The sequence below is a fragment of the Macrobrachium rosenbergii genome, chromosome 10 (assembly GCF_040412425.1).
Source record: "Macrobrachium rosenbergii isolate ZJJX-2024 chromosome 10, ASM4041242v1, whole genome shotgun sequence".
In the NCBI taxonomy this organism is placed as follows: domain Eukaryota; kingdom Metazoa; phylum Arthropoda; class Malacostraca; order Decapoda; family Palaemonidae; genus Macrobrachium; species Macrobrachium rosenbergii.
The window spans coordinates 43,649,654-43,662,723 of record NC_089750.1 but is presented as its reverse complement, the minus strand read 5'-3'; the positions used below and the strand labels follow the sequence as shown (position 1 = coordinate 43,662,723).

General features: G+C 40.8%; 1 protein-coding gene across 1 annotated transcript in view; it reads right to left on the bottom strand.

Annotated features, from left to right (window-relative positions):
- The window catches only part of Top3beta (topoisomerase 3-beta), a 306,736-nt gene that overhangs the window by 276,359 nt on the left and 17,307 nt on the right, over window positions 1–13,070 (bottom strand). Inside the window, 1 exon segment of the mRNA XM_067110195.1 lies at window positions 10,795–10,937. Within this exon segment, the coding sequence (XP_066966296.1) occupies window positions 10,795–10,937 (143 nt within the window).

Here is a 13,070-nt window from a genome sequence, read left to right as displayed (position 1 = left end):
ATCCAGGTGTTCATTTCCCATGCGTCCACTTGCGTTTTTCCTTTGTTTCCTTGCAACTGTGGAGTGTACGATTTTACTTGATATGCTGTCTTCAAAGCCGTTTCCAGTGTTCCCTGCCATTGTGCCATTTTGTTGGTGTTCCTGTACAGAAAACTCATGTTTTCCCAGTCTATTCTATGGTAATTTTCCCAACAGTGTTTGGCAACTACCGACGTCTGATTATAATGCCTCATGTTCTGCAAGTGTTGTTTGCTTCGCTCTTTATAGGATTTGCCAGTTTCGCCATAGTACCCACCTTCACAGTCTAGACATGCTGCCATATATAACCCCTTCTACCAACTTTTTGTTTCAACTATTTTATTCCTAATGGTGTTTTTGTAGCTGCCTACCAATTTGAAATTATCTAGTTTCCTGTTGATGGGTGTAATAGAGTTGTTGTCCAGGGCTGTAATTATTTTCTTCCCTACCAAATGTTCCTTTTCTATCCTTTCCCTCTCCCCAAAACAGTTTCTTCTTGCTTTGATGTGTGCCCGCTCCCACCAATACTTAAAATACTCAGGTACCCAGGTAGTGCTTGAGTTACGATAATTCAAGTTTGAGATGGGGTAAGCAATTAATACCGATATGACAATATTTAGAAAATATTCTTAAATTTTGGTGGGCACAGGCAGCAGCATACAATCAGGCAGCAAGAGACTAAATTACAATAGACCAACTTCTTTTCCTCCATCTCTTTATCCCATCTTCATCTCTTTATCCCATCTTCTAGTTAAAAATGTAAAAGAGAATGATAAAAGTACAGTAATGTTAGTAACGTTACACTCGCATAAATGTGTACAGCCATAAACAACCAAACGACAAACTTGTTTTGCTTATAACCAAATCAGATAACAGCAGCCATTTTGCTTGTATTTCAACCATCGTACGGTTGTAAACAATTACTGTAGTTATGTTACAAATGACGTTAAGTAGAATAGGACTGATATATTTTTACATTATACAAGTACCCTTATTCGCTATGGATAAAAGATCAGCATGGAAATATACTGCTAAATTTATGCTGCAAGTTGTAGCTGAAGCTGAGAAAGCAATGTTCAAGCTGCTAATGACTAAAAATTATCGTGCATTGGCAACATGGATGAAATTCGACTGTGATTAAAACTGGCGGGAAAGTATTTTAATCAAAACTTCTGGGCATGAAAGATCACATATTACAGTACTGTTGTTTTTATGCTGATAAACAATAAATACGTAAGGCTCGTATTATGATGAAATCAAGAGAAAACAGAGAAAGGAATCTTGATTTTTTTTAAACAAAACAAACATGCCCCCAAACAGCCAACGTCATCTATTAATGAAAAAATAGCTAAATTAATTTCAAAACCAGACATATTTATATTTCAGCTTAAAAACACTGTACAGGTTGACCACCACTAATCCGGCATCGTTGGGACCTGGGGGGTGCCAGATTAGCCATTTTGCCAGATTAGCCATTTATTAGGCTAGAATACACGAAACCCAGTAACTAAGCACCTCATCTTAGAATTAAAATATCCCATAAATCAGCACAAGTTGGTTAATAAAGAAAAGACAATTATCAAATACAGGTAGTGCTCGAGTTACGATAATTCGACTTACAATATTTTGAGTTTACGATGGGGTTAGCAATTAATACCGATACGAAAATATTTAGGAAATATTTTTAGATTTCACGCAGGAGCAGGCAGCGAGAGAGACCAACTTACAATAGACCAACTTATTTTCCTCCATCTCTTTATTCCATCTGCTAGTTAAAAAAGTAAGAGAGAATGATAAAAGTATTGTTAGTAATGTTATACTTACGTAAATGCATACAACCATGAACAACCGAACGGGAAACTTGTTTTGCTAATAATCGTATCGGATAACAACCGTTTTGCTTGTATTTCAACCATCGTACAGTGATACACAATTACTGTAGTTATGTTACAAATGATGTTAAGTACTGTACAATAGGACTGATATATTTTTTACACTATTTCCTTATTCGCTTTGGAGAAAAGATTGGCAGGGAAATATACTGCTACAGTAGCTTTAAGCTGCAAGTTGTAGCTGAAGCTGAGAAAACAATGTTCAAGCTGCTAATGACTATAAATTATCGTGCATCGGCAACATGGATGAAACTCGACCGTAAATAAAACTGGAGAGAACGTATTTTAATCAAAACTACTGGGCATGAAAGAATACAAATTACCACTGTTTTCACGCCGATAAAAGATAAATACGTAAAGCTTGTATTATGATGAAATCAAGAGAAACTAGCGACTGGAATCTTGATTTATTTTACACAAAACAAACATGCCCCCAAAACAGCCAGCCGCAATTCCCACGAACGTCATATAATAACGAAAAAATAGCTAAATTAATTTCACAATGAGACATATTTAAGTTATATTTCGACTTAAAAACACTTCGTATAACGAAAAATATCCTTGTCCCAAATAAATAAAGTATCCATATTCATTTACGCTAACTAGAAGCAAGAAAAGCACTTTGAACTTAGTTAAATGCGGTGAAATAAACACCGCGATGTTGATTCCCAAAACAAAACACTGATCGCAATTTATAATACAAAAGCAATATGAGAATATACGCAATTGGAAACAATGTAGTAAAGCATAACTTTTTAAAAGATGTTTGTATAATACTGTTAATATGTGAATAGAGTTCAGTATAATGTAGGCTAGGCTACCAGCTTGTTGATGCAGCACACTGCGCCACCAAATCGAAGCGGCCGGCGAGCGAGTTAGAGCAGCGACCCGGGAAATTTGAAAATTAGTGCGGAAATATTAGAAATTACCCTAGCCGAAATTTGTGCCGGATTACTGATTGTTCCGGACTACTGATTGCCGGATTAGTGATGGTCAACCTGTATAACAAAAAATAACCTTGCCCCATATAAATAAAGTATCTTAGAGATTCAAGAAGCAAGGAAAGCACTCTGAACTGAGTTAAATACGGCAAAATAAACTTACGGCATACTCGATTTCCAAACCAAAACATTGATGGCTATGATCGCAATTTATAATACAAAAGCAATACTGTATAAGAATATATACAATACTATTGGATACATTGAATTAAAGCATGTTTTAGCCTCGGCCACGACTTCCGGAAGAAGAAAAATACTTATCATTTCCCGCCTAGGAAACCAGCCTAGGAAACTTCCCCAAGCTCGCCCACTTTTTTATCTGCAGCTAAAGCTGAAAGAAAGTAAAAACAGCCTAGGAAACTTCCCCAAGCTCGCCCACTTTTTTATCTGCAGCTAAAGCTGAAAGAAAGTAAAAACACCTAACCAATTATCTAAACATTACAACTTCCGACAAATCTCACGAGGGAGCCCGAGGGAACGTAATAAATCAAAGATGATCTTACTACTAGAAATTTTCGGGAAGATAGAAAAATGTACTGCAAAGTGCTGAGCGGTAGCCAGCAATAGCCGAAAATGGAAGAATCTTGACTTTCCAAAGGAAAAAGAGAAAACCAGCTATTTCGGTTATGGCAGGCCTAAAGATGGAACGACCTTCCTTACGACACAGACTTCCCCATGTCAAGTTGACCTGATAACGCTTACGGGTTGACTTCTCAAGCTGAAAGAAACACTGTCTAGACATAGCTTTAGAGTGTCTGGACTGTCTAGCTGTTCGCTCGGCAGTCGCCCGCAACTAGGTTCATCACGCAAGAGTTTGGATGATAATATTGAAAATGTGGTTGTCTAAAAGATCTTCTGCATGAGGAGGAACATTGGAACTTCCGAAGGAGCATTAGGAATTCCAGAACCGAGGGCATTAGAGCCAGCAAGGAGCTAGAGTCACAGACGTCTTCACACTACCGCAATTCCTGATTACCTGATGAATGAGACCGAATGGCGGAAAGTATACACCTCTAAGTTCTAATGATCTTGTTCCCACAGAGTTCTCAGATACGACACGGCAGTTACGATGTCGCAAAGCAGACCCACTACTGTGTTGTGCACTAGGACTGAGAAACACCTGAGGGCTTCCTTTACAGCCCTGAGGTTCCCGAAGGATATGACTCCTCTCGCTCCCGATCCTCCAGAGGCCCGGCCTGGTTCCTCCAAGGTTGCTCCCCAACCTTGATATGAGGCATCTGAGTATAGATGAACGTCAGGAAGAGGGGAGACTATAGACCTTCCGGATGTCGGATGCGCTTCTTCTGACTATCACGGCAGCCCTTCGTTGGCTGAGTCGGTTGAGCTTCAGACTGTCACTCGATGGGCCGGAGTTCAATTCCCCGGCCGGCTGATGAAGAGTTAGAGGAATTTATTTCTGGTGATAGAAATTCATTTCTCGCTATAAAGTGGTTCAGATTCCACAATAAGCTGTAGGTCCCGTTGCTAAGTAACCAATTGGTTCTTAGCCACGTAAAATAAGTCTAATCCTTCGGGCCAGCCCTAGGAGAGTTGTTAATCAGCTCAGTGGTCTGGTAAAACTAAGGAATACTTAACTTAACTATCATGGATGATCCGACAAGCGAGAATCGTTCCAGATTATACCTGCATTCTCGATGGAAGTCCCAGCGATTCCTGAGACATACCTGAAGAGAAAGCATGCCGAGACACAAGACCCTGGAATTATAGAGAGAGAGAGAGAGAGAGAGAGAGAGAGAGAGAGAGAGAGAGAGAGAGAGAGAGAGAGAGAGAGGAGGACATTCTCCCTAAGAGGCTTCTTCAAGTGGGTACCAGCTGTTCCCTGTTAGACAGGAACCTTCTACTTCAACATTTTGTACCTTCAACGATGCATAATTGCCGACACTGGAGACATGAGTTAGAAGCAACAAGTTCGTTATACTGGCCATATCCCTTGAACCCACAGCAGCCACACTAATCATAGCTTGCTGTGACGCTACTGCTGACGACGGCTACACGAAATTGACCATGGAGGAGATATCCCCCTCCCTAAAAGACTGTTGCAGAGCGCAAAAGGCGCCCTCAACAGAACCCTCTCCGAATGTCCGGATAGTGAGGCAGAAGCTTTAAAAGAAGCCCCTCTTCTTCTGCCAAAGAACGTTGTACAGTCAGGCAACATGTTAACCTGGTATGCCAGCCCTACTGACACCGAAGTGATGAGGTGTCAGGCAGTACCGGACCGGAGGGAGTATCATCTTGTTTGAGCAACTACTGGTTCTGTCGCATATAGCGACTCGAACATCGTTTGCTTCGGTAGTGTAGGCTCCTCCAGAACCTTGGACTGAGTATAAGTGAGGATGAAGTCTACCATCCGCTTATACTCATTCTCATTGGCTGAAGGAGAGCTAATATCCAGTACCGAATCCTCTTCTTCAAATGAACAATCCTTGTCAGACTGGTCCGACCGAGCCGGAGGATTGTCGGACTGGTCCGGTCGAGCCAGAACAGGAAAGAGGCAGGCCAATCCCTAGCAAACGCCAAACTCAAAAACCCGGAATTTGCTACACCTGGGTGCGTGAGACGGATACCTGACGTATCAATCATGAACATACTGGAGGCACCAAAGTAGGTTGCGCAAACCCTGCACCACCCAACGGGGATGATGCAACACCTGGGCCGGCCACACCTGGGCAGACCACACCCACTCCTGAGAGCGAAGAGGACGCAACACCCGAACCACTCAAATATGGATGTATCAAAACCGCATGAGAATGGGAATCCAGAACTGAAGACCCGGAATCAACCCCAAACCAACGTGGATGCCTAGACCAAGGTACTTCAAACTTTTTCAGCCGTGACCCAGTTTTTACTATGGCATCATTCCCACGACCCATACAGAAAAAATATTACACAAATGACCAGCAATATCAAAGAATACAAGGATCAAAACTGAAAATGCAATAACTGTTAAAATGCATTATAATCAGAATTATAAACATGTAATAAATTATATATATATATATATATATATATATATATATATATATGTGTATATATATAACAGAATAATTTCCATGTATTTGCAATTATATATATTATATATATATTATATATATATATATATATATATATATATATATATATATATATATATATATATATATATATATAGCTTCCAGAATAATTTATGTAGTGACTTCCTAGGTGACTAGGGTGGGCTTGCTTGTTTTTGTTATCCTGGACCAGTTTGGCTTGCAGGAAGATAGGGCAACACGCATATCAATGGTGGCACCAAGGCAATTTCTTTCCTTTAACTTTAACTTGGTCAAGACTGAGAAACCAGCCTCACACATATACGTGGTTGTAAAAGGTAGAAAGAGAATGACACTTTCTGTACTCAAGTTGGGATAGTCCTTGGAAAGGCTTAGCCAAAAAGAAGCCAATGTTGATATCTTGTGCCTCATTCTTAATGAGTTAGTACTAGTTAGCCGGACTAACTCTTCTTCCTTACTAGGCTTAAGTTTAATTCCACAAGTGAATCTGGGTTCCAAAATACAAACGGATCTTTTACCCAATATTTTTCTTTTAAATGGATAGTTTTTTCTTCTGGAAAATACTGCTCAAAGTTGGCTGACAGAGACTGGAGGTGTAGGTCTATATCTTTTTTCATTTTCTGCATACATTCTTGATTTAAATGGTTTTCCTCAATATGTTGTAAAAGTGTGGGGAACATGTAGTAAACAGGTTGGTCTGTTTTAACCCTTGTTTGCCAAATCTTTAGTGATTTCTTAAATGCCTGTACTTCCTCGGTGTGTTTGAATATATTCTCTTTTCCTTGCAGTTTTAGATTAAGTTCATTGAGCTTTGAGAAAATGTCTGCTAAATATGATAGCTGTGCAAGCCATTCATCCCTGATAAATAGCTCTGCCATTGGAGACTTCTTTTTAAGAAGGAATATATGTATTTCCATCCTTAATTCATATATCCTCTTTAGGACTCTTCCTCGGGATAGCCATCTAACTTCAGTATGGTACAACAAGTGTGACTGATCAGCTCCCATTTCACAGCAAAGTTATTCGAACAAACGGCTACTCAATGAACTTCCTTTGATAAGATTGACAAGTTTTACAGCTTCATTTAGAACATTTTTCAAGCTGGCAGGAATTCCTTTTGCAGCCAAAGCTTCACGATGAATGAAACAATGATTCCAAGTTACATAATTACCTGCAGTCTCTGATATCTTGCTCACTACACCACTATTTTTTCCTGTCATATTTGCTGCTCCATCTGTAGTGACGCCCTTGCAGTTTGCCCAGTTCAATTTATATTTTACAGCTGCACAGTCATTCAAAACTCTGAAGATCTCTGACTCTGTGTGTGTGTGTGTGTGTGTGTGTGTGTGTGTGTGTGTGTGTGTGTGTGTGGTGTGGTGTGGTGTGGTGTGTGTGTGTGTGTGTGTGGTGTGGTGTGGTGGTGTGTGTGGTGTGGTGTGTGTGTGTAAGGTCAAGGAGCATAATATGTCCTTCAAGAAGTAATCTTCCCATGGATATCTCACATAAACCAGGGGTGTTGCACAATTAGCTATATCGGACAGCCGGGAGGCGTGAAACCAACTTAAATTCCAAATCTTCTGCAGTATCTCTAATCCTCCGAGATACTGTTGTGTTACTGACAGGGACACAGTTAATCTTCTCTGGTGATTTCTCATAAAGCACTGTAGTTACTATATCTAATGTAGCTGGAAGGATAAGTTTTTCACCATAAGTATACGGCACTTTCCCTTTTGCTGTTCGAAAAGTAACTAGATAAGGAGCCAGTTGCAATTTATCATTGTGAGTGGTTGATTTACTAAGGATTTTCACTGATAAATTCAATTGTTCTTTTTTTCTTTGAAAAAAATCTACTGATTTTCCAACTAGTTCAACATGTTTCGATTCACGGTGCCTCTTTAATTTTGAAGGCTCCATACTTTCATTTGCAAGAACTTCATGTGGCCGAGGTTCTTGTTTATTTTTATCATACTTAATAAATCCATACTTCAAGAATTCTTCACTATATTGCCTTGGCCATACTGTAATTTCTTCTTCTTAGCAGAAGGCTCAGAAGAAGGCACAGGCGGCAAAGATGCCTCGCCCATACCAGTACGAGACATAGCAGGCTTCTCTGTCATTGAGTTTGTCTGTTTGTCTTTCTCGCCTGAACAAGAAGGTTTTGGTGCCTGAGTAGCAATGACACCCTTTCTAATAACAAATCGATCCATTTGATACGAGTGTGGTTGCATGAACTGTTATATAACTAAAGGAGACTCCTGCCCACTCCTAAAACTTAAATGTAACTAATCATGCTCTGTAACTTCTGCTTCAAATCTGGAAGTACGCCTCACAGGCTCACAGCTTACACGTTCCATTCACGTTCGCCACCCACACCGCCACTGTGTCACCATGCATATCTCTCTCTCTCTCTCTCAAATAGAAGTTCTGACCATTGTGATTAGACTCGGATATTCGTTATGACTAGGTGGATCATTGTATGGATTCATATTAATCTTATTGCCATGTACATAATAATTTTTATTTTATTTATGTATTTATTTTTGTGAGCCTGCGACCCAGTTTGGAGGACTTGGCTGGGTCGCGACCTGTAGTTTGAAGAACCCTGGCCTAGACGCAGGGACAAAGAAAACCTGCCGGAAAGTTGAGAAAGAAGAAGCCGAAGGAGGGAAGAAGGAAGAAGCCACACTCGGAATAACCACCGGAGCGCCCAACGCCGACGTTGGACATATGGAGAAGGTCCCAACCGGACCGAACTCAAAGGAGTATTGAAGGGGAAGTTACGAAGTACCGAACCGAAGGTAACAGAAGAAGGTAAAATTACCAGCTATCCTAGAGAATGGAAAGGCTGCGGAAACTATCGGTCCTGATACACTGAACGCTGGCGCAGGTGAATCGCCGACTGCCGTAGCATCCGCAAGAATCGCGGAGGATACATTACAGTTAGGAACCCATAAAGAATGAAATAAGGAGTTGCCGACGCCTCCGCAAACACCTGAGAAGCAACTAGACCGGATGCCTGAGAAACTACCGGATTTGCTTCAAAAGGTGATAAAGACGACAGATCCATAAAAAGTACCCCTTCCCTTAACCCCGAAGAGAGAGAGGGAGCCGCTGAAGCTCTAATATACAGGGTTGAAGCAAGAAAACCTTGCTCTGCTGAGTTAAAAGCCAAGAAAACAGGATGAGCAACAAAGACCCCGAGAGCCCTCCAAAGAGCGGACCGAAAAGAAGATTGAGAAGGGCAATGGAAGAAGGCTTAGAAGACAAAGGGGAAAAAACGGGAAAATTCTGTACCGGCCGAAGAGGCCATAGATTTCAAAGAAAATAGAATGGTTCTGTTCCCCCCACCCCTGATAATCTTGATAGACATTATCAAATCAGAAAGTTCTTTAAGACATGATCATGAATATTGGAAAAACTCGATCGCCAGAATTACCATCATCGCAAGACAAAAGAAATTTTAAACCCCCAAAGGAAAAGGAACCTTCAAAGAAGGAGTATTCAAGGAAAACAAAAATTCAGACCCAGATACATCAGAAACCAAATCTGAACGACCCTCCACGGATCTGGAAACCTTTGTTGCACAGAGCACGAAGCAGGAAATAAAACCAACAATTGATCTAAATGAGAGACCTAAACATAAGCGACCCCAACCAAACCTGAACCCAAAGAAGACCACATTCAACTACTTTTCCTGAATACTTCCTAAATTAGAATTCCTACCCTCCTGAGTGATTCTTAATTCTAAGTCCACCTTAGAACTTACGCTTTTAGAGGGAAGGGGGAAATCTGCTGCCAACACTGCCTGCTCCACGCCGGGGGAGCCGGCAGATCCTACCTTCGAGGTTTACGGTTCTCCATGACCCCCGGCACCCGTTAGGGCTGGTTCTGGAACAGGAAGGGGGGCTGAAAAAGAATGATTAGTATCTACAGCACTATTACTACTATCCTTATCTCTAGTTTCCATTAATTTAGTCATAAAGCTAGAAAAATAGACTAGACATACTCAGCTAGTAACTTGTCCTCTAACTTTTTGAATAATTCTTCCATCTGATCTACCGACCAAGACTCGCCGCCTATCTGACTGATATTACACTATACCTTCCTACATAAAATACAAACAGAATGTCAATTGTGTTTGAGGGTACTCATCCTACGCTTGCAGAACGTGTAGGGCCGATGAGCATCAGCATCTCCAGCAGAAGAAGGCTCTGTCGTCGAAGATGTAAACAAAGTGGAAGCATCGGCGCTAGCAGACGGCGACGTCTTCTTGTTTGACTTATCCAAACGAGTCCAAAGTACCGATCCCAAAGTCAAAATCGGGAGAGAAGTTCTAAATCCTATCAATAAAGTATCCATCCAGGAGAAAATGCGTTGAAAACAGTCCAAATTGTGATCTGATGTCCAAATTCTTAAATGGGGGTCAGGCTAAATGACCAAAAGTTCGCCTGATGTGGGACACACCCACACAGCATGGCAAACAAAAAGCAATTGGGGATCTTGGCCTCACTCGGCCGGGACTTGCAGCAGTGTTGCCAACGGTACTTCAGGTGACTCATTTGACAAGATTTTCCTGTAAGCGTTGGTAACGCTGACAGTTTATTACCAACTTAGTGGGTAAAAGCTATGGGGATGTAGTTCGGGCTGGTAGGTGACCAGGGCTAATTCAGGTGTTCAGGGAGTGTATTGCAATACTGTATTTTCATCGTTATCTAAAAAAATAGTTCCTAGAACTGCTCCATATATGATGATTAAATTACTATACAGTACCTTTATTATCAGAACATAAGTATATTTTAAGATATATAAAAGATTTACATACAAAATACTTACTGGATCAACTCTGTCCCAGTTGTTAAATTTTCCTGGAAAATCTAGTGACATCACATGACCACAAACTGATGTCATCTTGAAACGAACTGGCTGATTGACGAAAGAACCAGTCCATTCATGGATGCTGCAAGCACCATTGAAACCTACGAACAAAACAGAATTTTACTAAGTTCTACTTCATCACTTTTACATTATGGCTAAATATCAAACACTTATCACTGCCTAACTGACAATACTGGGGCCTACATGTTATACAGTAAATTTCTAATTAGATTTTTCAAACTATACAGTAATAAAGCACAAGGATGCTGAGTCAACCCTTTTATTGCATAGATATTTTGTTTGTTTGTCAATCCATTTATTTAAATTACTGGCAAAAGTTTCAATATATCAAAACTGCCAGATAGGTTTACAACCATGCCCATAGAAAGACTTGCAAATTATTTCTATAATTAATACAGTATTAAAATATCCTTAAATATAAAATACAAAAAAATGTGTGCTGTATGGCATTCATCCAATAACAAATATATAAAATGTGAAAAATTATATTTTCACTATAAAATTAAGTTTTATATATACTTACCACATAATTACATAACTAAGGTTTCTAACTCGTGCGGCAGCCTTCTTAAAAATTGGCAGTAGAGCTATTTTTTTTTGTGTGTGTAGGTGGCAGGCTTTGCCCACTATCAGAGCACTCGGGGGAAACAACCAGCAGGTTACTTCAATTGTGTTTGTGCCCGTATGTCCATATGGGGGAAGGAGAGTTGGCTTTGATTCTGTAATCACTTGGTAAGTATATATGAAACTTAATTTTATGAAAATATCATTTTCATATAAGTAACTTACCAAGTAATTACATAGCTGAATCCCACATTAAATGGAGGTGGGATACATGGACATATTTCACTCCAGAACATTAAAGCATGGTAATGTCTATGAAATAGAAACTTGGCCAGCATTGATACAATGCTTGTTTCTTTACCCGGTAAGAGAGCTACTACAGGTGAATGGTGCTCATCTTAATCTGTAGTGGCGTGGTGGTTGAGCCATGGGTCGCCTCTACTTAAGTGGGAGCTTTGCAGCGGAGGATAGGTTCTGTTGTTCTAGGGACCAAGTCCTGGAAACTTCCTGGTTCCCCAGAAGGGCTCCCCAGCCTAGGTCCAAGGCATCTGAGTAGAAATCTAGGTCAGGGCTCAGAGGTTGAAGGGATCTTCCCTCCAAAAGTCTCTCTTCGGACAGCCACCATTGCAGGTCCGATTTGATTTCCTAGGTGACTGGAAACGTGGGTGTCCGGCTGTGTTTTCCTGTCCCAGTTGGCCTTGAGGAAGAATTGAAGACCTCTCATATGGAGTCTGCCTAGCTTGGCAAATGTCTTGATGGATGCCAGATTCCCCAGTAGGCTCTTCCACTGATGGGCCGAGCAAGAAGAGAGGGCTAGAAAATTATGGACCGTCTGAAGGAAGCTGATTCTCCTGGCAGACAGAAAAGCCCAAAAAGTCCGAGAGTTGAGAATCATCCCCAAAGAGAGGATCTCTTGTGACGGGGTCAACTGGAACTTCTGGAAGTTGATGAGAATGCCCAGTTCCTGAGTGAGCAGAAGAATCTTGCGCAAGTCCTTCGTGCACTTTTCCTTTGAAGGGGATCGGAGAAGCCAGTCACCCAGATACAGACTGACGTTTATGCCTATTAAGTGGAGCCACTGTGCTAGAAGAGTGAGGACTCGAGTGAACACCTGAGGTGTTGTAGAGAGACCGAAGCAAAGAGTCCAAACCTGGAAGACTTTGTCCTGGACAACGAATCTCAGATACTTCCTGGAGTCCAGATGGATGGGGATGTGGAATTAAGCATCCTGCATATCCAAGGTTATCACCCAATTGCCCTGGTGAATGGATAACAGGCCCAAGTGGTTTGTCTCTATCTTGAACTTCATCTTGTGGACAAAGAGATTGAGGACGCTTACATCGATGACTGGTCTCTAACCCCATGATGTTTTGGGGACCACAAAAGAAAAGGTGTAGAAGCCCTCTGTGCTGATGTCCTCAACCTCTTCTATGGCCCTCTTTAGGATGAGGGAGGAGACCTCCTCCAAAAGGGCCGAACGTTTCTCTGAGTCTCTTAAGGGGAGCGCACACTTACATAAAAATAATGTTCCGATTTTTATTAAATTTTTATATGTTATACATATATATAAGGTGATGTTCCAGAAAAAACTTGAGAGTGATCGGATGATTATTTTGGATTTTATAAAAAAATTAAAAATTAACAAATTA